Source organism: Salmo salar, chromosome 07 (genome assembly GCF_965601325.2).
Source record: "Salmo salar chromosome 07, fSalSal1, whole genome shotgun sequence".
NCBI lineage: Eukaryota > Metazoa > Chordata > Actinopteri > Salmoniformes > Salmonidae > Salmo > Salmo salar.
In genome coordinates this window covers 18,330,319-18,350,655 of record NC_138297.1, presented here as the reverse complement: position 1 = coordinate 18,350,655, position 20,337 = coordinate 18,330,319, and the positions used below count along the sequence as shown (strand labels likewise).

At 43.6% G+C, this 20,337-nt stretch overlaps 2 protein-coding genes across 8 annotated transcripts in view; one reads left to right on the top strand and one right to left on the bottom strand.

The window, feature by feature from the left end:
- Positions 1 to 20,337, top strand: part of LOC106608640 (rap1 GTPase-GDP dissociation stimulator 1) — a 56,872-nt gene that overhangs the window by 31,784 nt on the left and 4,751 nt on the right. For all 7 annotated transcript variants that reach the window (XM_082977397.1, XM_082977399.1, XM_082977396.1 and 4 more), the window contains 3 exons: positions 10,399 to 10,542; positions 14,160 to 14,291; positions 19,852 to 19,986. In XM_082977397.1, coding sequence (XP_082833523.1) covers positions 10,399 to 10,542; positions 14,160 to 14,291; positions 19,852 to 19,986 — 411 coding nt within the window. The remainder of the gene's footprint in view (positions 1 to 10,398; positions 10,543 to 14,159; positions 14,292 to 19,851; positions 19,987 to 20,337) is intronic.
- LOC106608642 (CD276 antigen homolog) lies at positions 7,122 to 9,332 on the bottom strand. The gene is made up of 4 exons (XM_014206717.3): positions 9,163 to 9,332; positions 8,119 to 8,466; positions 7,537 to 7,818; positions 7,122 to 7,349 (listed from the first exon to the last, which is right to left on the bottom strand). Exons 1-4 carry the CDS (start codon positions 9,230 to 9,232, stop codon positions 7,252 to 7,254), a joined length of 798 nt encoding a protein of 265 aa, XP_014062192.1. The 5' UTR covers positions 9,233 to 9,332; the 3' UTR covers positions 7,122 to 7,251.

Below are 20,337 nucleotides of genomic sequence, written 5' to 3'. Positions count from 1 at the left end.
GATAGTGGACCATTCTGCCTAGTTAACACTTAGTTAGTTAACACTTCTTGATACACACAGGAAAATGTTGAGCCTGAAAAACCAGCGGCGTTGTAGTTCCTGACACAAACTGGTACACCTACTACCTACCTCGCATACTCCCTTAAAAGATCTTCGCTTGAAGAAGGAGAAAAAAGCAGCAATAGTACTGTTTTAATTTTTGGGGGGTACGCCGCAGCCAGTATACACTTCCTCAACAGTCTGAATTTGTGTAAGAACTGAAATCTGTAATACATTTTTGCCGAGGGGATTTTGCATTTGACTAGGATGTTTGATGCAGGATTTATTTCTCAAGTGAGAAAACGTGAATGAGGACAAGTCGTCTCTTTTGAATGACGACAGGCGATTTGTTGAATAATCCCTTTTGACCATTCGCCGACGTGGACTTCTGCTACTGGTTTCGGCTTGCCTCAAACATTTTTGTTTGCTTGAACAGCCGAAACAAAACCTTGCACAAGTCCAAAACTAACAAAAATGCCGTCATAATACTGTATATGCACAAACTGTTCCTAACTGTTTCGGCTGGGAATCATGTGGACGCCTTTACTCATGGTCTTTACTTTTTGTCACTTTTCTTTCTAATTTGGGACACAGTCTATGTTTGAGTTATTTGACATTGTCAAGGATTTCTTTTTTACGAATACAGAGAATAATTGGTTTTCAAAGCTTGGCTGTGAACCACTAAGTATCAGTCTTCCACCTGTAATACAGTATGCAGAAAACATTCTCAGATCCACACACATTTACATTATGACGTCACATTCCCTTGACAACCATATTACATTACATTTAAGTCATTTAGCAGACGCTCTTATCCAGAGCGACTTACAAATTGGTGTATTCACCTTATGATATCCAGTGGAACAACCATTTTACAATAGTGCATCTAAATCTTTTAAGGGGGGGGGGGGGGGTTAGAAGGATTACTTTATCCTATCCTAGGTATTCCTTAAAGAGGTGGGGTTTCAGGTGTCTCCGGAAGGTGGTGATTGACTCCGCTGTCCTGGCGTCGTGAGGGAGCTTGTTCCACCATTGGGGTGCCAGAGCAGCGAACAGTTTTGACTGGGCTGAGCGGGAACTGTGCTTCCTCAGAGGTAGGGAGGCGAGCAGGCCAGAGGTGGATGAACGCAGTGCCCTTGTTTGGGTGTAGGGCCTGATCAGAGCCTGAAGGTATGGAGGTGCCGTTCCCTTCACAGCTCCGTAGGCAATCACCATGGTCTTGTAGCGGATGCGAGCTTCAACTGGAAGCCAGTGGAGAGAGCGGAGGAGCGGGGTGACGTGAGAGAACTTGGGAAGGTTGAACACCAGACGGGCTGCGGCGTTCTGGATGAGTTGTAGGGGTTTAATGGCACAGGCAGGGAGCACAGCCAACAGCGAGTTGCAGTAATCCAGACGGGAAATGACAAGTGCTTGGATTAGGACCTGCGCCGCTTCCTGTGTGAGGCAGGGTCGTACTCTGCGAATGTTGTAGAGCATGAACCTACAGGATCGGGTCACCGCCTTGATGTTAGTGGAGAACGACAGGGTGTTGTCCAGGATCACGCCAAGGTTCTTAGCACTCTGGGAGGAGGACACAAGGGAGTTGTCAACCGTGATGGCGAGATCATGGAACGGGCAGTCCTTCCCCGGGAGGAAGAGCAGCTCCGTCTTGCCGAGGTTCAGCTTGAGGTGGTGATCCGTCATCCACACTGATATGTCTGACCAACATGCCAACACAATGCATCCTGCCAACTATAGATGGCTGAATAGATAGATATATAGATGTATTTATTTTTAAATGCGAGTGAGAACTTGTGAAAGAGAATGAGGTGTATGGAAAAGGAAATGATGGCTAGGGTGCAGAAATGTAGTGTTGAATTATAATGCTAATGTTGTATTAGCATAGCTAGGGAACGCATCCCTATGGCTATTTTACATTAACCATGCTAACATGTCAGATAAGCATACAGAAAAAGTGGCGTGTGGATTTAGAAAATGTCCAGTTCAGAATTCTGAAACTCCCCTCAGCTGTATCGGTCTATCAGAAATGAATAATGTGTTGGTTGAAGTCACAGTGAGGCGAGGAAACTGCTTTTATTTAAGTATATTATGTGGAGTCATCTGTGGCCTTGGTAACTGCTTATTGGAGTGAAGTGGCTCTCGTATCCATAGCTGCTGGGCTGAGGTGTATCAAGAATGGTCCACCACCATCCTGCCAGCTTGACACAACTGGGAAACTTTGGAGTCAACATGGGCCAGCGTCCCTTTCAACACCTTGTAGAGTCCATGTCCTGACGAATTGAGGCTGTTCTGAGGGCAAAAGGGGGTGCAACTCAATATTAGGAAGGTGTTCCTAATGTTTTGTACACTTGTGTGTTAGACTGACCGTGTGTGTGCGTGCGCGTTTTGTGAGAGACAGTGTGTGCGCATGTGACAGAGGGAGAGACTCACTGACTGTTGTCATCATTCTTGGCAGCACACTGGGTTCTCCCTTTCTGCCATGTTCTTAGCCAATGTCCTGCTTAACTCTACTCCAGAGAACTTCTCCCTCTCTCTGGCACACGCATGCATACATAGACACAATACGATCCCAGACTCAAACATCTAATCTCGCTCTCCCCTCACACAAACCCTGTATCTCTTTCGCCCGTCTATGACAGTACTGATGTAGTGACCTCTTTATCATTTACATTTTAGTCATTTAGCAGACGCTCTTATCCAGAGCGACTTACAGTAGTGAATGCATACATTTTTTTCCCGTACTAATGAGTGTAGCAACAGTTAGGCAGATACCAAAACCATATTCTATTAAATTGGGCAGCTCTGATGCCAGAACACCAATATACCACCAGTGAAGCAATGTAACACCAGTGGCACAATGTGAAACCAATGACAACACAAAATTATTTCAAACAAATTGTATACATTTATTAGTAATATTTTTTTAATTACAAACAATTTCAGATTTCATAAGATGGGTTAATATGAACAATAAAATGATGGTTATTGCTCAAAGATTAAGACCAAAAGATGAAGCCTATTGACTGAAATGTCTTTCATAACAACATTGTCATACAACATATAAAACATGTCCACTAGAACATTAAACATAAACTAAAACTGTTTTCCTAACCACACTGATACGAACATTGTGTAATCAGTAAAACATGTTCATGGAATTTTTCCTGTATTGTTCTTCACGTTTGTCTTTGTGTTATGTCCATCTCTTATCATCTCTGAGCCAATCTCCATTGCTTTCTAGCTACTAACGACTTCTTTACCTGTAGCCAGATCACATCTGCCACTTTCACACAGTCAGGTGCTCCTCCAAGGACTTCCAGATACTGTGGCAAATTTGAACTGATCTTTTGTTCACTTGCAGCGGCTCTGGCATCAGACTAACAAACAATCTGGTCATCCCCATACCAGTTGATATCATCTCTTGGACTTGGCCAGTAGAACTTGTTGACACCATTCCTGTGCATGCACTTTACTTCGACATTATGTTCTTCAACCTCCAGTATAATGCCAGGGTACGGTTGTTTGTCTTAGTTCACGATACACCACTGTCCACTGTGGTGAGACTCGACATCTGGACGAAATGGAGCTGAGGTATCCAGGTCAATGACATCTGGTTGATGTGGAGGTGAGATCACGGCCATTAGTGTATCGTGAACTAAGACATTGTCGGGAGGGTGACTTCTTGGAGTCCATAACATGGGCAATCCCACACGCCTGCCGCTGCTTGGCAGAGACAACTTATGTCTCTCTATAGCCACTGCCCAAGCCTGAAGTGGGGTTTTTTCTAACACGTACAGTCCACATTTCAACATTCCCAAAAGCCAAACGGCAAAAAGCAGAGATCCAGGGACATGGTGCAACAATTATATATATATATAATTTTATTTTCTATAGATCTAACAAAAGTGCATTTTCTGATCAATTTAAAGCGTAGATTACTGGAACCGTAAAGACGGACATAATATGGTCTGCTATGTATGTTCGAGACATGTCTAGCTAGGACTCCTACCGAACGCCCAACTTCTTCCATTTATCCTAGGCTACACACTTGCCACAGTACAATGAATGGGCAAGAGGGGGAGCCATATACTAATGTAAACTAATAACAGAATGAATAGATCAATCTGGTAAGGGAAAGGGGGATACCTAGTCATTGGTACAACTGACTGCATTCAAACAAAATGTGGCTTCTGCATTTAACCCGATGCCGTTGATTAAGACGGGGGGATGCCTTAATCGGTGCCGGGGGAGCAGTTGTTGGGGGTTAACTAACTTAAGGGGAGAACGGCAGATTTTTCCACCTTGCCGGCTCTGGGATTCGAACCAGCGACCTTTCGGTTAGTGTCCCAATAATCTTAACCGCTAGGTAAGTATAACTCATAAGTACACAATATTTCATCTGTTATCGCAGTCGCCATTCCAATTCATCCCAAAGGTGTTCGATGGAGTGGAGGTCAGGGCTCTGTGCAGGCCCGTCAAGTTCTTCCACACCGATCTCGACAAACCATTTCTGTATGGACCTCGCTTTGTGCACAGGGCTGAAACAGGGAAGGGCCTTCCCCAAACCTGTTGCCACAAAGTTGGAAACACAGAATGGTCTAGAATGTCATTGTATGCTATGGAGTTAAGGTGCCTAGCCTGAACCATGAAAAACAGCCCCATTTTTGTATCCCAGTCATGTGAAATCCATATATTAGGGCCTCATGAATTCATTTCAATTGACTGATTTCCTTATGAACTTTAACTCAGTAAAATCTTTGAAATTGTTGCATTTTTATATTTTTGTTCTGTGTGTTCTCTCTCGTTTTTAAGACACCTACTTATTCAAGGGTTTTTACTATTTTGTAGAATAATAGTGAAGACATCAAAATTATTAAATGACACATATGTAGTAACCAAAAAAGTGTTAAACAAATCTAAATATATGAGATTCTTCAAAGTAGCCGCTTTGCACTCTCTTGGCATTCAATTAACAGGTGTGCCTTAAAGTTAATTTATCTCCTGAATGCGTTTTAGCCAATCAGTTGTGTTGTGACAGGGTAGGGGTGGTATACAGAAGATAGCCCTATTTGGTAAAAGACCAAGTCCATATTATGTCAAGAACAGCTCAAATAAGCAAAGAGAAACAATAGTCCATTATTTTTTTAAGACATGAAGGTCAGTAAATATTTTTTTTTAAAGTTCAGTCACAAAAACCATCAAGCACTATGAGGCGGGAGGGGCGGCAGGTAGCCTAGTGGTTAGAGCATTGGACTAGTAACCGGAAGGTTGCAAGATCAAATCCCGAGCTGACAAGGTAAAAATCTGTCGCTCTTCCCCTGAACAAGGCACTGTTCCTAGGCCGTCATTGAAAGTAAGATTTTGTTCTTAACTGACTTGCCTAGTTAAATAAAGGTAAAATGAAACTGGCTCATGAGGACCGCCACAGGAAAGGAAGACCCAGAGTTACCTTTGCAGAGGATAAATTCATTAGAGTTAACTGACTCAGAAATTGCAGTCCAAATAAATGCTTCAGAGTTAAAGTAACAAACACATCTCAACATCAACTGTTCAGAGGAGACTGCGTGAATCAGGCCTTCATGGTTGAATTGCTGCAAAGAAACCACTACTAAAGGACACCAATAAGAAGAGACTTGCTTGGGCCAAGAAACACAAACAGTGGACATTAGACCGGTGGAAATGTATCCTTTTGGTCTGATTAGTCCAAATAGGAGATTTTTGGTTCCAACCACTGTGTCTTTGTGAGAACGGATGATCTCCGCATGTGTATTTCCCACCGTAAAGCATGGAGGAGGCGGTGTGGGGGTGCTTTTCTGGTGACACTGTCTGTGATTGATTTATTTAGAAGTCAAGGCGCTACCACAGCATTCTGCAGCGATACGCCATCCCATCTGTTTTGCGCTTAGTGGGACTATCATTTGTTTCTCAACAGGACAATGACCCAACACACCTCCAGGCTGTGTAAGGGCTATTTGACCGAAGAGAGTGATGGGGTGCTGCGTCAGATGACTTGGCCTCCACAATCCCCTGACCTCATCCAAATTGAGATGGTTTGGGATGAGTTGGACCGCAGAGTGCAGGAAAAGCAGCCAACAAGTGCTCAGCTTATGTGGGAACTCCTTCAAGATTGTTGGAAAAGCATTCCAGGTGAAGCTGGTTGAGAGAATGCCGAGTGTGCAAAGCTGTCATGAAGGCGAAGGGTGGCTATTTGAAGGATCTCAAATAAACAAATCAAAATATTTTAACAGTTTTTGATTCTGTGTTATTTAATAGTTTTGATGTCTATTATTCAACAATGTAGAAAATAGTACAAATAAAGAAACCCTTGAATGAGTAGGTGTTCTAAAACTTTTTACACTGAGTATACAAAACATTTAAGGATACCTGCTCTTTCCATGACATTGACTGACCAGGTGAACCCAGGTGAAAGCTATGATCCCTTATTGATGTCACTTGTTAAATCCACTTCAATTAGTGCAGATGAATGGGAGACAGGTTAAAGAAGGATTTTTAAGCCTGGAGACATGGATTGTGTATGTGTGCCATTGAGGGTGAATGGGCAAGAAACAAATGTAAGTGCCATTGAACAGGGCATGGTAGTAGGTGGCAGGCACACCGGTTTTTGTCAAGAACTGCAACGCTGCTTTTTTAAAATGTTATTTACGCCAAACCGTTTCCTGTGTGTGTCACCACCTAAAGGACATGCAGCCAACTTGACACAACTGGGGGATTCATTGGATTCAGCATGGGCCAGCATCCATGTAGTGTGCAACTCAGTATTAGGAAGGTGTACATGGTGCTCTGTATGTTTTTGGTTTTCAATGCAATATGTATAACCGGCTCCAACAACTTCTGTATGAGGGCTTAGTTATAAGTGAACCCTTGTTTTGTGGGTGACAACAGAACCAAGTCATCTGTGCAATGTAAGTAAGCACTTCATTTCTGTGTCATGTAGGGTGAGGCCAGAGACTTTTTGTGGCAACACTAATGAATTTATATAAATATTAACCGATGTTAGGACATATGCCTGTAATATACAGTACATAGACCTACATAATAATTGGAAATGCAGCATAACAAACTTACTTATTTACAGATGCATTCTGTACAGTTTATTCCATTTTGTTAGTGGCTTTGTGCATCATTACAAATTAGTCCAAGAAACAAAACAAGAAATGGTCACCAAGACCAACCCCCCCCCCCCCCCCCCCCTTAGTTACACAAAAAGTATTTCACCATCACAGCCAGGATAGTAATAACAAACCACCATCTCTCTTGGTAAACCCCAGGTGACACGTCAGCACTATTTCCTGTTATAAAAAAAAAGTGAAAAGACAGTCATATTCGCTTTGCAACTCATTATCGACGTAGGCCTGCCTCTCTTTCTTCCTGTTTCACTTAATTTATAAACTACCTACAACCTACCTTCTCATTTTCACTATACAACAAATGCCCTGCCGTATAAATAATTATATTTCCTTGTCCTTTGTAAGTTACCTGAGATAAATGTGATGTTTCTCCTGATCTCCTGTCCCACTTCCTCGTTCTTTAAGACAAACGTCAGGGTCTTGTTGACCGCTCCTTGCATGGATACTGTGCTCGAAACCGTGTGTAGGCCCTGTGTGTCCTGGGAGAGGTGTGTGACTGTGTCGTCGGTGACGTCCTCGCCACTGGCAGTCAGCCACTGCACTGAAGGTCGGGGGTACCCCTCGGTGGTCAAGAGTAGCTCCACACCACAGGCAGACGTTGAGAACTTCAGGCGAGGCTCGTGGTAGAACGCTATACAGAACAATGATAGAATTGGATGTTAAAGTAGTATCATGACTAACTGTATGCTTTCTGCAGAAGTGTAGTTGCTAAGAATATGAAGGGGAGCATGACTGTGTAACAACCCCAATTGACTTCATTGGAGACAAATGGCTGTTAAATCAACAACATTTTCCACTGAACAACATGTTTGTAAAGAGTGCAAAATCATGAGTCATGCATACATGTATATAACTTATGCAAGGTGTTTGATTGTTTCTCAGCAAATTACAAATTGCTTCCAAAAAGCAGAAATAAAGATGTGGGTGTTACCTGCTAATTTAAGGGATACAGATGTCCTCTTTGGGCCCATTTCTGTGTGCACAGTGCAGGTATAGTTCCCCTCGTCTTCCAGGGTGGCGTGTTCCAGCCTGAGAGAAGCATTCCCCTTCTGTATATCATAGTGGTGCAGACTGGTTCTGTTGACATAGCGACTGCTCTGGTCGTTCAGGTGGTCCTGACCATAGTAGAAACTGTGGACCACCTCCTTGTCTAACATCCATTCAATCTGGTAACGCGTTCGATCCCATTGTTTGTCCACAGGGAAGCTGCAGTCTAGGACTATATGTTGCCCCAGGATGGCAAGCTGCGTCTCACTGGGAACAGTGGTCTCAAACTCAGCTACGAAGACAGAAAAATATAGGTTTTATAGAACCTCATTCTCATAAAAGGCATTATCCACTGAGCCAAAGCTGTTCTGTGAAAGATTTACATTTTAGTCATTTAGCAGACGCTCTTATCCAGAGTGACTTACAGGAGAAATTAGGGTTAAGTGCCTTGCTCAAGGGCACACCGGCAGATTTTTCACCAAGTCGGCTTGGGGATTCTAACCAGCGATCTTTCAGTTACTGTCCCAACGCTCTTAACCAGTAGGGTGGGTACCTGCCACTCCAGATTTAGGAGGTGGTTCAGGAAGTGTGCAGTTCCATTTCTTACTTCTGGAGTTTTAGAAATAGTTGAGTTTTGTACAGTACAACCATACTGTACATACGGTGCCATTTTTGCTAATCTAACCATCTAAAATGTCAAACAAACTTGCATCCAGCACCTTTTGAAAATGGACAAATAGGACAGAGTTTGGATATAGGGATATGTCCAAACATTCTTATCCAAAATGGCCAATTCATTACTGTGTTGAATGTGTCTCGAAACCGCTTTTGTTATTTTCAAACAAACCTTTGACCTTGCAAATAATTGACCACATAAATCTTGATGTTCTCATCTGCATATTTAGTAACACATTTTTTTAATAATCACTGTCTATATTATTGGTAAGATTATATTCATTGAAGATGATAACTGAATTGTTAGACTTACTTAACTGGGATAACTTGAAGACCAGAAATGAAACAACAAAAGTGAGACAGGATTTCCAGTTCATAGCCATGTTCTTGAGTGGACTGCGTTAATTCAGCAAATCACATGGAAGTCCTTCAATGAAGTTCAGCTGCAGACTCTGGGCGCTCATGTCTTAGAACTAAATGTAGACTTTTTTTCCCCCTTTTTTATATTTGTTTCTCAGTCTTACTCCGCCCACTCGGTCTCTGCTTAGTACATTAAGCATTCCTGTCATCAGTTCCCTGCCAGAGTGACTCATTTTGACTATACAAAGAAATTGGTCTCTGTCATTCCTCCAAGGGCATAGCAATTGTTCTACTATCACCCACATGACTAACATACATGTACAATTGTTTTGTTGAATGTCTTTTGGCTGGTTGACCATTCTTGATACACACAGGAAACTGTTGAGCGTGGAAAAACCCAGCATCATTGCAGTTATTGACACAAACCGGGGCGTCTGGCACCTAGTACTATTCAAAGGCAGTTGTCTTTTGACTTGCCCATCAACCCTATGAATTGCGCACACATTCTCAATTGTCTCAAGGCTTAAATATCCTTCTTTAACCTGTCTTTTCCTCTTCATCTAGTGTGTTGAAGTGGGTTTAACAAGTGACATAAGGGATCATAGCTTTCACCTGGTCAGTCTGTCATTGAAAGAGCAGATGTTCTTAATGTTTTGTACACTGGGTGTATGCTGAACCATCATTATCCATGTCTGGACAGTGGACACTTTTTTTTTTAGTTTTTAACTCTGACACTCAAGTAGGAATTGGGTACACAAAGAAAGCATCAAGATATACATCCTGAAAAAGATGAGGCTGTCAGAACACTGGGATTTTGTGTCTGAGAATTTCAGATGCAGCCAATGCTTTTTCAATGCGAGTCATTTCAAATCAAACTTTATTGGTCACGTGCAGATGTTATTGCGGGTGTAGTGAAATGCTTGTGTTTCTAGCTCCAACAGTTATTGCCGGATGAATGACAACGGTTAATGATTGTCCGACAAACGCACACAGTCCGAAAAATTGTTGACTCAAGTACTTTTGACGGACAGAAATGGACAATGATTGGGGTGTATAGTCTAAAGGAACAAACGTGGGAGAGCTGGCGTGTGTGTGTGCGTGCGTGTGTGTGTGTCATATGTTGATGATAGCATTTCCCGGCGGTGGATTAACTGTAATTTCTAATTTTGTATAACTGTCTCTCTCTCAGATGTGATCAAGCTGCAGTTGGTGGAGGCGGGCCTGGTGGAGTGTCTGTTAGATGTGGTGAATCACACCGTGGATGGGGAGAGGGATGAGGATGTGGCCCAGCTCAAGACTGCCTCCGATCTCATGGTGCTGCTGCTTCTGGGAGGTACTACACACACACATCGCGATTTCCGTTAGCCAGCAATTGCCGGCTTTTGGCCCAAAAATAATATGAAAAGCAGATTATTCTTTTTTATTTTTTTTGTTGAATTAAATGTATTTTATTTTTTTAAATAAAAATTACCGGGAGAAAGAAAACTACATTGCAAAATAATGCTTTTTATTAATTGATGGAAATACCAATCGATGGAAATGAATTTGACCGTCATGCTTATCGGTCTATAGGTTCAATTGCATAATTTTGTGTCATTTAAATTGGCCTGTGTGTATTTCCCGTTAGTTGTGTTGGATAAATAAGATAAACGATGACTATCTTACGCGCACAGCATACTATTTTGAGCGGGATTTCTCCTGCTGCTCCTCAGGTGATTGTTGCTGGAGTAAAACATGCTTTATAAACATATACCAAGTCCCTTTTCATCCTTCATTGACCCCAACATATAAACAAAGAAACGTCCTCTCACTGTCAACTGCGTTTATTTTCAGCAAACTTAACGTGTAAATGTTTGTATGAACATAAGATTCAACAACTGACATAAACATGAACAAGTTCCACAGACATGTGACTAACAGAAATGGAATAATGTGTCCCTGAACAAAAGGGGGGGGTCAAAATCAAAAGTAACAGTATCTGGTGTGGCCACCAGCTGCATTAAGTACTGCAGTGCATCTCCTCCTCATGAACTGCACCAGATTTGCCAGTTCTTGCTGTGAGATGTTACCCCACTCTTCCATCAAGGCACCTGCAAGTTCCCGGACATTTCTGGGGGGAATGGCCCTATCCCTCACTCTCCGATCCAACAGGTCCCAGACGTGCTCCATGGGATTGAGATCCGGGTTCTTCGCTGGCCATGACAGAACATTGACATTCCTGTCTTGCAGAAATCACACGCAGAACGAGCAGTATGGCTGGTGGCATTGTCATGCTGGAGGTTCAAGTCAGGATGAGCCTGCAGGAAGGGTACCACATGAGGGAGGAGGATGTCTTCCCTGTAACGCACAGTGTTGAGATTGCCTGCAATGACAAAAAGCTCAGTCCGATGATGCTGTGACACACCGCCCCAGACCATGACGTACCCTCCACCTCCAAATCGATCCCGCTCCAGAGTACAGGCCTCGGTGTAACGCTCATTCCTTCGATGTTAAACGCGAATCCGACCATCACCCCTGCTGAAACAAAACCGTGACTCGTCAGTGAAGAGCACTTTTTGCCAGTCCTGTCTGGTCCAGCGACGGTGGGTTTGTGCCCATAAGCGACGTTGTTGCCGGTGATGTCTGGTGAGGACCTGCCTTACAACAGACCTACAAGCCCTCAGTCCAGACGCTCTCAGCCTATTGTGGACAGTCTGAGCACTGATGGAGGGATTGTGCGTTCCTGGTGTAACTCGGGCAGTTGTTGTTGCCATCCTGTACCTGTCCTGCAGGTGTGATGTTCGGATGTACCGATCCTATGCAGGTTTTGTTACACGTGGTCTGCTACTGCGAGTACGGACATTACAATTTATTTCCCTGGCCACATCTGCAGTCCTCATGCCTCCTTGCAGCATGCCTAAGGCACGTTCACGCAGATGAGCAGGGACCCTGAGCATCTTTCTTTTGGTGTTTTTCAGAGTCAGTAGAAAGGCCTCTTTTAGTGTCCTAAGTTGTCATAACTGACCTTAATTGTCTACCTTCTGTAAGCAGTTAGTGTCTTAACGACCATTCCGCAGGTGCATCTTCATTGTTTATGGTTCATTGAACGAGCATGGGAAACAGTGTTTGAACCCTTTACAATGAAGGTCTGAAGTTATTTGGATTTTTACAAATTATCTTGGAAAGACAGGGTCCTGAAAAAGGGACGTTTCTTTTTTTGCTGACTTTCCATTCCTTTTACATGGAAAGTAATCAATAAGTTCTAGTATGGTAACATGAAGTATATTTCGAGCTAGAATCCAACACCATTCAAGTGCAGGCAGCAGGCTATTAGTGCATCACCAAACACTTTACAATGTGAGCTGGAGGCAGTATGCATTTTGAAAACTTACTTAATTGGATGAATCCTGACGTTTTTATTTTCGTGTTATGGGGCATGTCTCAATGGTAGGATTGGTAGATGGTAGACATGCCTCATAAAATAAAACATTCAGGATTCAAACAATTAAGTATGTTTTCAAAATGCTTCAAAGACTTCATAGGCGGCTGGTGAGTTTCAAGTTTGTGGAAGCTTACAGTTGACCCTACCATTTTCTGCCGTTCTGCATGCCAGTTATGATTTTAATATGCACATTTTTGTGGAACAGTTTCATTTCAATAATAATGTTTTGGTTTCTAAAAAATCATTGCCACGTGGTTAATCATAAAAATCGGAATTTAAAATGATAAAAGTTAAGTCAATAATTACAAGATCGCCAGCTTCTTCCGTTCTGGGGAGAGACTCTCCTGTATCGTCGCCACTCCCTCCCCCATCTTGTCTCAACATTTTTAAATTCTACTCCACACATTTTAGATGCTTTTCACTGACAGCCGCAACTCAATAATCGGCTAGTCCTATTGCCACGCGCGCAGCCCAAATACTGGTCTTCTCAAATAGGCATAGATAGGCCTACGAGCTTGTGAAACAGTCTACAGCTAATGATCCTCTGTGGCTAAGTCATGCTTTCTGGTGAAGTATTTTGAATGATTTTATTTTTCTGTATAGACGAGCATGCGGAATGTGTATTTTTTGGGGCGTGCTTCTAGGCTATACGGTAAATAGGAGAATGACGTTTCGCACATGGCTAATAGGAGAGAGAAGAAACAAGACTCTATGCTGGTGTTGATTTATTCCCACTAGGCCCATAGAATAGGAAACAAAGTGAATTATGTTATGCTTACTGGATAAAGTTGGACAAGCATTCAGACAAGCCTTCCTGATTGAATCTTCGTTAACTACATTTTGGGCGTGCAGAGCAGCACCAGATTTAAAAACGTCGTACCTTTTTTTTTTGTAGTTAAATAAATCAAACGTGGTAACTATAGTATCCGTTAATAGCGTTTGAAAAAGTGAATCCATTCTTCTCTAATTAAAAATCTCTCCCCATCTTCCAAATCACGCTCGTAAAATCAGTAGCCTATGCTTCGGAGGGAGTAGAGGCAGGTAGCATACAAACGTGCGCGCGACACACACTGGCAAAGATTTACAGCTGGCAGACAAACTGGAATACGTTAATGAGTGACAGTGAGGGCCTTGCGTAGGTGCTTTGTTGTGATGTTTTTGTGGGGCCTTTTTAAAAAAAAAATATTATTATTATTATTTTTAAATGCCCGGAATGTATGCTTTTAAAATAACGGTTCTGTTCCAGAACAGTATAGATCATTTCCGTTCCCGTTTCTGTTCCTCAAAACATAAACATGGCATTCTACTTGCCTTCCAATATTCCCTCACCACTTTGTTATAATGAAGCCAAGAAGTAGGACTTTTATCCTGTAACATTTTCTTCCAAAACATGTATGCTTATTTGTGTGTGGTCTGTTTTTTTTTGTTTAGTATATAACTGCAGTGACATTTTGATGGCCTCTCTCCCCTCTGATGCAGTAGACAGGTGTTTGTGTTGACAGCCTCTCCACATCTCTCTCTCCCTTCAGATGAGTCCATGCAGAAGCTGTTTGAAGCGGGCAAGGGCAGCGTGTTCGAGAGGGTCCTTTCCTGGGTACCATCCCACAACCACCAGCTGCAGTTGGCAGGGGCACTGGCCATCGCCAACTTTGCCCGCAACGGTAAAGAGATTACTGCACACGTTGTCCATAGTAACAGCTCAGTGGGCAAACCTGGTTGAAATTAAGTCATTGAAATTTTGAAAGGACATCATTACCGTGTTGAAATTACATTATGTTGAAATGACGTCGTTGCAATGTTTAACTGAAATAATTCAACCAGTTTTGCCTGCTGGGATAGGGAACCAACAAAATGGGTTATTCAGGATAAAACTGCCTTGACCTGCCTCGATATTGACTAATCTCATCACTCAAACTGGAAACATATCATGTAGAACAGATACACTTCTCTCTCTAGTAGTAAGCACCACAACACCAGTTGATCAATCAATCAAATGTATTTATATAGCCCTTTTTACATCAGCAGATGTCACAAAGTGCTATACAGAAATCCAGCCTAAAACCCCAAACAGCAAGCAATGCAATAATAGAAGCACGGTGGCTAGGAAAAACTCCCTAGAAAGGCAGGAACCTGGAGAGGAACCAGGCTCTGAGGGGTGGCCAGTCCTCTTCTGACTGTGCCGGGTGGGGATTATAAGAGTACATGGCCATTTAAGACCAGATTGTTCTTCAAAATGTTCAAACCTTCATAGATGACCAGCAGAGTCAAATAATAATAATCACAGTGGTTGTAGAGGGTGCAACCGGTCAGTACCTCCAGGAGTAAATGTCAGTTGGCTTTACATAGCCAAGCATTGAGTTTGAGACAGCAGGTGCGGTAGAGAGTTGAAAACAGCAGGTCCAGGACAAGGTAGCACGTCCAGTGACCAGGTCAGGATTCCTTAGCCGCAGGCAGACCAGTTGAAACTGGAGCAGCAGCATGACGAGGTGGACTGGGGACAGCCAGTCTTACTCAGGTCCTTCGGGAGGGGAGGGGAGAGGGAGGGAGAACTTAAATTCACACAGGACACCAGATATAAGACTGACCCCAGCCCCCCAGCACATACACTACTGCAGCATAGATACTGGAGGCGGGTGGGTTGGAGGACACTGAGGATATAACACCACCCACTTTGCCAAAGCACAGCCCCCACACCACTAGAGGGATATCTTCAACCACCAACTTACTACCCTGAGACGAGGCTGAGTATAGCCCACAAAGATCTCCTCCTCCCGCACAAGCCTGAGGGGGTGCAAACCGGACAGGAAGATCAAGTCAAATTGTATTTGTCACATGTGCTAAATACAACAGGTGTAGACCTTACAGTGAAATACTTACTTACAGTGGGGGGGGGGGGGTGGTATTTGATCCCCTGCTGATTTTGTACGTTTGCCCACTTACAAAGAAATGATCAGTCTATAATTTTAATAGTAGGTTTATTTGAACAGTGAGAGACAGAATAACAACAAAAAAATCCAGAAAAACGCATGTCAAAAATGTTAGAAAATGATTTGCATTTTAATGAGGGAAATAAGTATTTGACCCCTCTGCAAAACATGACTTAGTACTTGGTGGCAAAACCCTTGTTGGCAATCACAGAGGTCAGACGTTTCTTGTAGTTGGCCACAAGGTTTGCACACATCTCAGGAGGGATTTTGTCCCACTCCTCTTTGCAGATCTTCTCCAAGTCATTAAGGTTTCAAGGCTGACGTTTGGCAACTTGAACCTTCAGCTGCCTCCACAGATTTTCTATGGGATTAAGGTCTGGAGACTGGCTAGGCCACTCCAGGACCTTAATGTGCTTCTTCTTGAGCCACTCCTTTGTTGCCTTGGCAGTGTGTTTTGGGTCATTGTCATGCTGGAATACCCATCCACGACCCATTTTCAATGCCCTGGCTGAGGGAAGGAGGTTCTCACCCAAGATTTGACGGTACATGGCCCCGTCCATCATCCCTTTGATGCGGTGAAGTTGTCCTGTCCCCTTAGCAGAAAAACACCCCCAAAGCATAATGTTTCCACCTCCATGTTTGATGGTGGAGATTGTGTTCTTGGGGTCATAGGCAGCATTCCTCCTCCTCCAAACACGTTGAGTTGATGCCAAAGAGCTCCATTTTGGTCTCATCTGACCACAACACTTTCACCAGTTGTCCTCTGAGTCATTCAGATGTTCATTGGCAAACTTCAGACGGGCATGTATATGTATTCTTGAGCAGGGGGACCTTGCGGGCGCTGCAGGATTTCAGTCCTTCACGGCGTAGTGTGTTACCAATTGTTTTCTTGGTGACTATGGTCCCAGCTGCCTTGAGATCATTGACAAGATCCTCCCGTGTAGTTCTGGACTGATTCCTCACCGCTCTCATGATCATTGCAACTCCACGAGGTGAGATCTTGCATGGCCGAGGGATATTGACAGTTCTTTTGTGTTTCTTCCATTTGCGAATAATCGCACCAAATGTTCTCACCAAGCTGCTTGGCGATGGTCTTGTAGCCCATTCCAGCCATCTACAATCTTGTCCCTGACATCCTTGGAGAGCTCTTTGGTCTTGGCCATGGTGGAGAGTTTGGAATCTGATTGATTGCTTCTGTGGACAGGTGTCTTTTTTACAGGTAACAAGCTGTGGTTAGGAGCACTCCCTTTAAGAGTGTGCTCCTAATCTCAGCTCGTTACCTGTGTAAAAGACACCTGGGAGCCAGAAATCTTTCTGATTGAGAGGGGGTCAAATACTTATTTCCCTCATTAAAATGCAAATCAATTTATAACATTTTTGACGTGTTTTTCTGGATATTTTTGTTGTTATTCTGTCTCTCACTGTTCAAATAAACCTACCATTAAAATTATAGACTGATCATTTCTTTGTCAGTGGGCAAACGTACAAAATCAGCAGGGGATCAAATACTTTTTTCCCCCACTGTACAAGCCCTTAACCAACAATGCTTTAAGAAAAAAGTGTTAAGTAAAACATTGAAAATAGAAAATAAAAGTAGCAAATAATTAAACAGCAGCAGTAAAATCACAAGCGAGGCTATACACAGGGGGTGCTGGTACAGAGTCAATGTGCGGGGGCACCGGGTAATTGAGGTAATATGTACATGTAGGTAGAGTTAAAGTGACTATGCATAGATAATAAACAGAGTAGCAGCAGTGTAAAAGAGGGGTCTGATTAGCCCTTTGATTAGCTCTTCAGGAGTCTTATGGCTTGGGGGTAGAAGCTGTTTAGAAGCCTTTTGGACCTTGACTTGCCGCTCCGATACCGCTTACCGTGCGGTAGCAGAGAGAGCAGTCTATGACTAGGGTGGCTGGAGTCTTTGACAATTTTTAGGGCCTGCCTCTGACACCGCCGGGTATAGAGGTCCTGGATGGCAGGAAGCTTGGCCCCAGTGATGTACTGGGCTGTACGCACTACCCAAAGTAGTGCCTTGTGGTCGGACACCGAGCAGTTGCCATACCAGGCAGTGATGCAGCCAGTCAGGATGCCCCCGATGGCGCAGCTGTAGAACCTTTTGAGGATCTGAGGACCCATGCCAAATCTTTTCAGTCTCCTGAGGGGGAATTGGTTTTGTTGTGCCCTCTTCACGACTGTCTTGGTGTGTTTGGATCATGATAGTTTGTGGGGATGTGGACACCAAGGAACTTGAAGCTCTCAACGTGTTGCACTACAGCCCCATTGATGAGAATGGGGGAGTGCTCGGTCCTCCTTTTCCTGTAGTCCACAATCATCTCCTTTGTCCTGATCACATTGAGGGAGAGGTTGTTGTCCTGGCCCCACACGACCATGGTCTCTGACCATCACGTTTGTGACTTAACCCACTCAAGTGACACACCCTTCCTAGGGACAGCATGGAAGAGCACTAGTAAGCAAGTGACTCAGCCCCCGTAATAGGGTCAGAGGCAGAGAATCCCAGTGCAAAGAGGGGAGCCGGCCAGGCAGAGACAGCAAGGGCAGTTCGTCGCTCCAGTGCCTTGCCGTTCACCTTCGCACCTCTGATCAGGGTGACTAAAATATAACACTCAGATTCTAGAATCACAGTGCATTTGGAAAGTATTCAGACCCCTTGACATTTTCCACAATTTGTTAAGTTACAGCCTTATTCTGAGAAAAAAAACAATTAATTATTATTATTATTTTTTTGAATCTACAGACAGTACCCCATAATCACAAAGCAAAAAACAGGTTTTTAGATTTTTTTTTTGCAAATGTATACAAAAAGAAATAATAATCACATTTACATAAGAATTCAGACCCTTTACTCAGTACTTTGTTGAATCACCTTTGGCAGCGATTACAGCCTTGAGTCTTCTTGGGTATGACGCTACAAGCTTGGCACACCTGTATTTGGGGAGTTTCTCCCATTCTTTTCTGCAGATCCACTGAAGCTCTGTCAGGTTGGGTGGGGAGTGTCGCTGTACAGCTATTTTCAGGTCTCTCGATGTTTGATCGGGTTCAAGTCCGAGCTCTGGCTGGGCCACTCAAGGACATTCAGAGACTTGTCCCGAAGCCACTCCTGCATTGTCTTGGCTGTGTGCTTAGGGTTGTTGTCCTGTTGGAAGGTGACCCTTCACCCCAGTCTGAGGTCCTCGGCGCTCTGGAGCAGGTTTTCATCAGGGATCTCTCTCTACTTTGCTCCGTTCATCTTTGCCTCGATCCTGACCAGTCTCCCAGTCCCTGCCGCTGAAAAACATCCCACAGCAGGATGCTGCCACCACCATACTTCACCGTAGGGATGGTGCCAGGTTTCCTCCAGACGTGATGCTTGGCATTTAGGCCAAATAGTTCCATCAGACCAGAGAATCTTGTTTTCCATGGTCTGAGTCCTTTAGGTGCCATTTGGCAAACTCCAAGCGCGCTGTCATGTGCCCCAATTGCTCAGTTTGGCCAGGCGGCCAGCTCTAGAAAGAGTCTTGGTGGTTCCAAACTTCTTCCATTTAAGAAGGATGAGGCCACTGTGTTCTTGGGGACCTTCAATACTGCAGAAATGTTTTGGTAACCTTCCCCAGATCTGTTCCTCGACACAATCCTGTCTCGGAGCTCTACAGACTATTCTTTCGACCTCATGGCATGGGTTTTGTTCTGACATGCACTGTCAACTGTGGGACCTTTATATAGACAGGTGTGTGCCTTTCCAAATCATGTCCAATCAATTGAATTTACCACAGGTGGACTCCAATCAAGTTGTAGAAACATCTCAAGGATGATCAATGGAAATAGGATGCACCTAAGCTCAATTTCTTAATCATTTTTAATAATAAATCTAAAAACCTGTTTTTTTTTCTTAGTCATTATGGGGTATTGTTTGTAGATTGAGGATTTTTTTTTATCAATCCATTTTAGAATAAGGCTGTAACAATGTGGGAAAGGGGAAGGTATGAATACTTTCCAAATGTACTGTATATAGAACAAACACGCTTCTCTGTCATGTGGAACAGGGAATCGACTTTTCCACGTCCCCCCCCCCACTTTCTTCCAGATTTTCTCTCTAGGTAAGTTCCCCCCCCCCCCCCCCCCCCAATGAAAACACACTCCCTCAGAGTGACCTGAATACAAGTTCCAAGCATAACAATTAGTCATTAGTCATCAGAACACATATTTTCATCTGACTGTGAAATTTTAAAGCCAGGAAAATGTTTTTTTATAAATGTGAGGGCTGTTATTACTTTTCACCCCTCCCCCCCCCCCCCCCCAGATGGTAACTGCATACACATGGTGGAATCGGGCATCGTTCAGAAGCTTCTGGAGCTGCTGGATCGCCACGTGGAGGAGGGTAACGTCACCGTGCAGCACGCCGCGCTCAGCGCCCTGCGCAACCTGGCCATTCCTGGTGAGACGCCCAAGGCGCTCCATGCATGATTGAGTATACTGTCAATGTTCTATATGACTCGTAGGTTCAAGGCAAGTCTTTAACATTCATTTCCTGTCTGAAGTGCTTCCCCTGTACGTCTTTGTAATCTGTGGGTGGGGGCAGGTCTTGGCAAATGCAACAACAAACAACTTCTAGTCAAAAGTGCTTCCCTGTACTTATGTTCCTTCTTTGAGCCTTACGTTAATATTGGTTGAATACATAGTTACTAAGTTAGTGTATCGTTTATTTTCATGGTGTACAACATTGTCAGCTAAGAGCTTAATTGCCATGTACAGTCCATACGTAAGGAAACAAAGCAGATTATACATG

Excerpts from the sequence above, each read along its gene's own strand:
- LOC106608642 (XM_014206717.3), bottom strand. The coding sequence starts at position 9,232 with ATGGCTATGAACTGGAAATCCTGTCTCACTTTTGTTGTTTCATTTCTG. Across the intron at positions 7,819-8,118 it reads TGTATCCCTTAAATTAGCAG|CGTTCTACCACGAGCCTCGC; the intron begins GTAACACCCACA and ends TGTTCTGTATAG. Across the intron at positions 7,350-7,536 it reads AAACATCACATTTATCTCAG|GAAATAGTGCTGACGTGTCA; the intron begins GTAACTTACAAA and ends TTTTTATAACAG.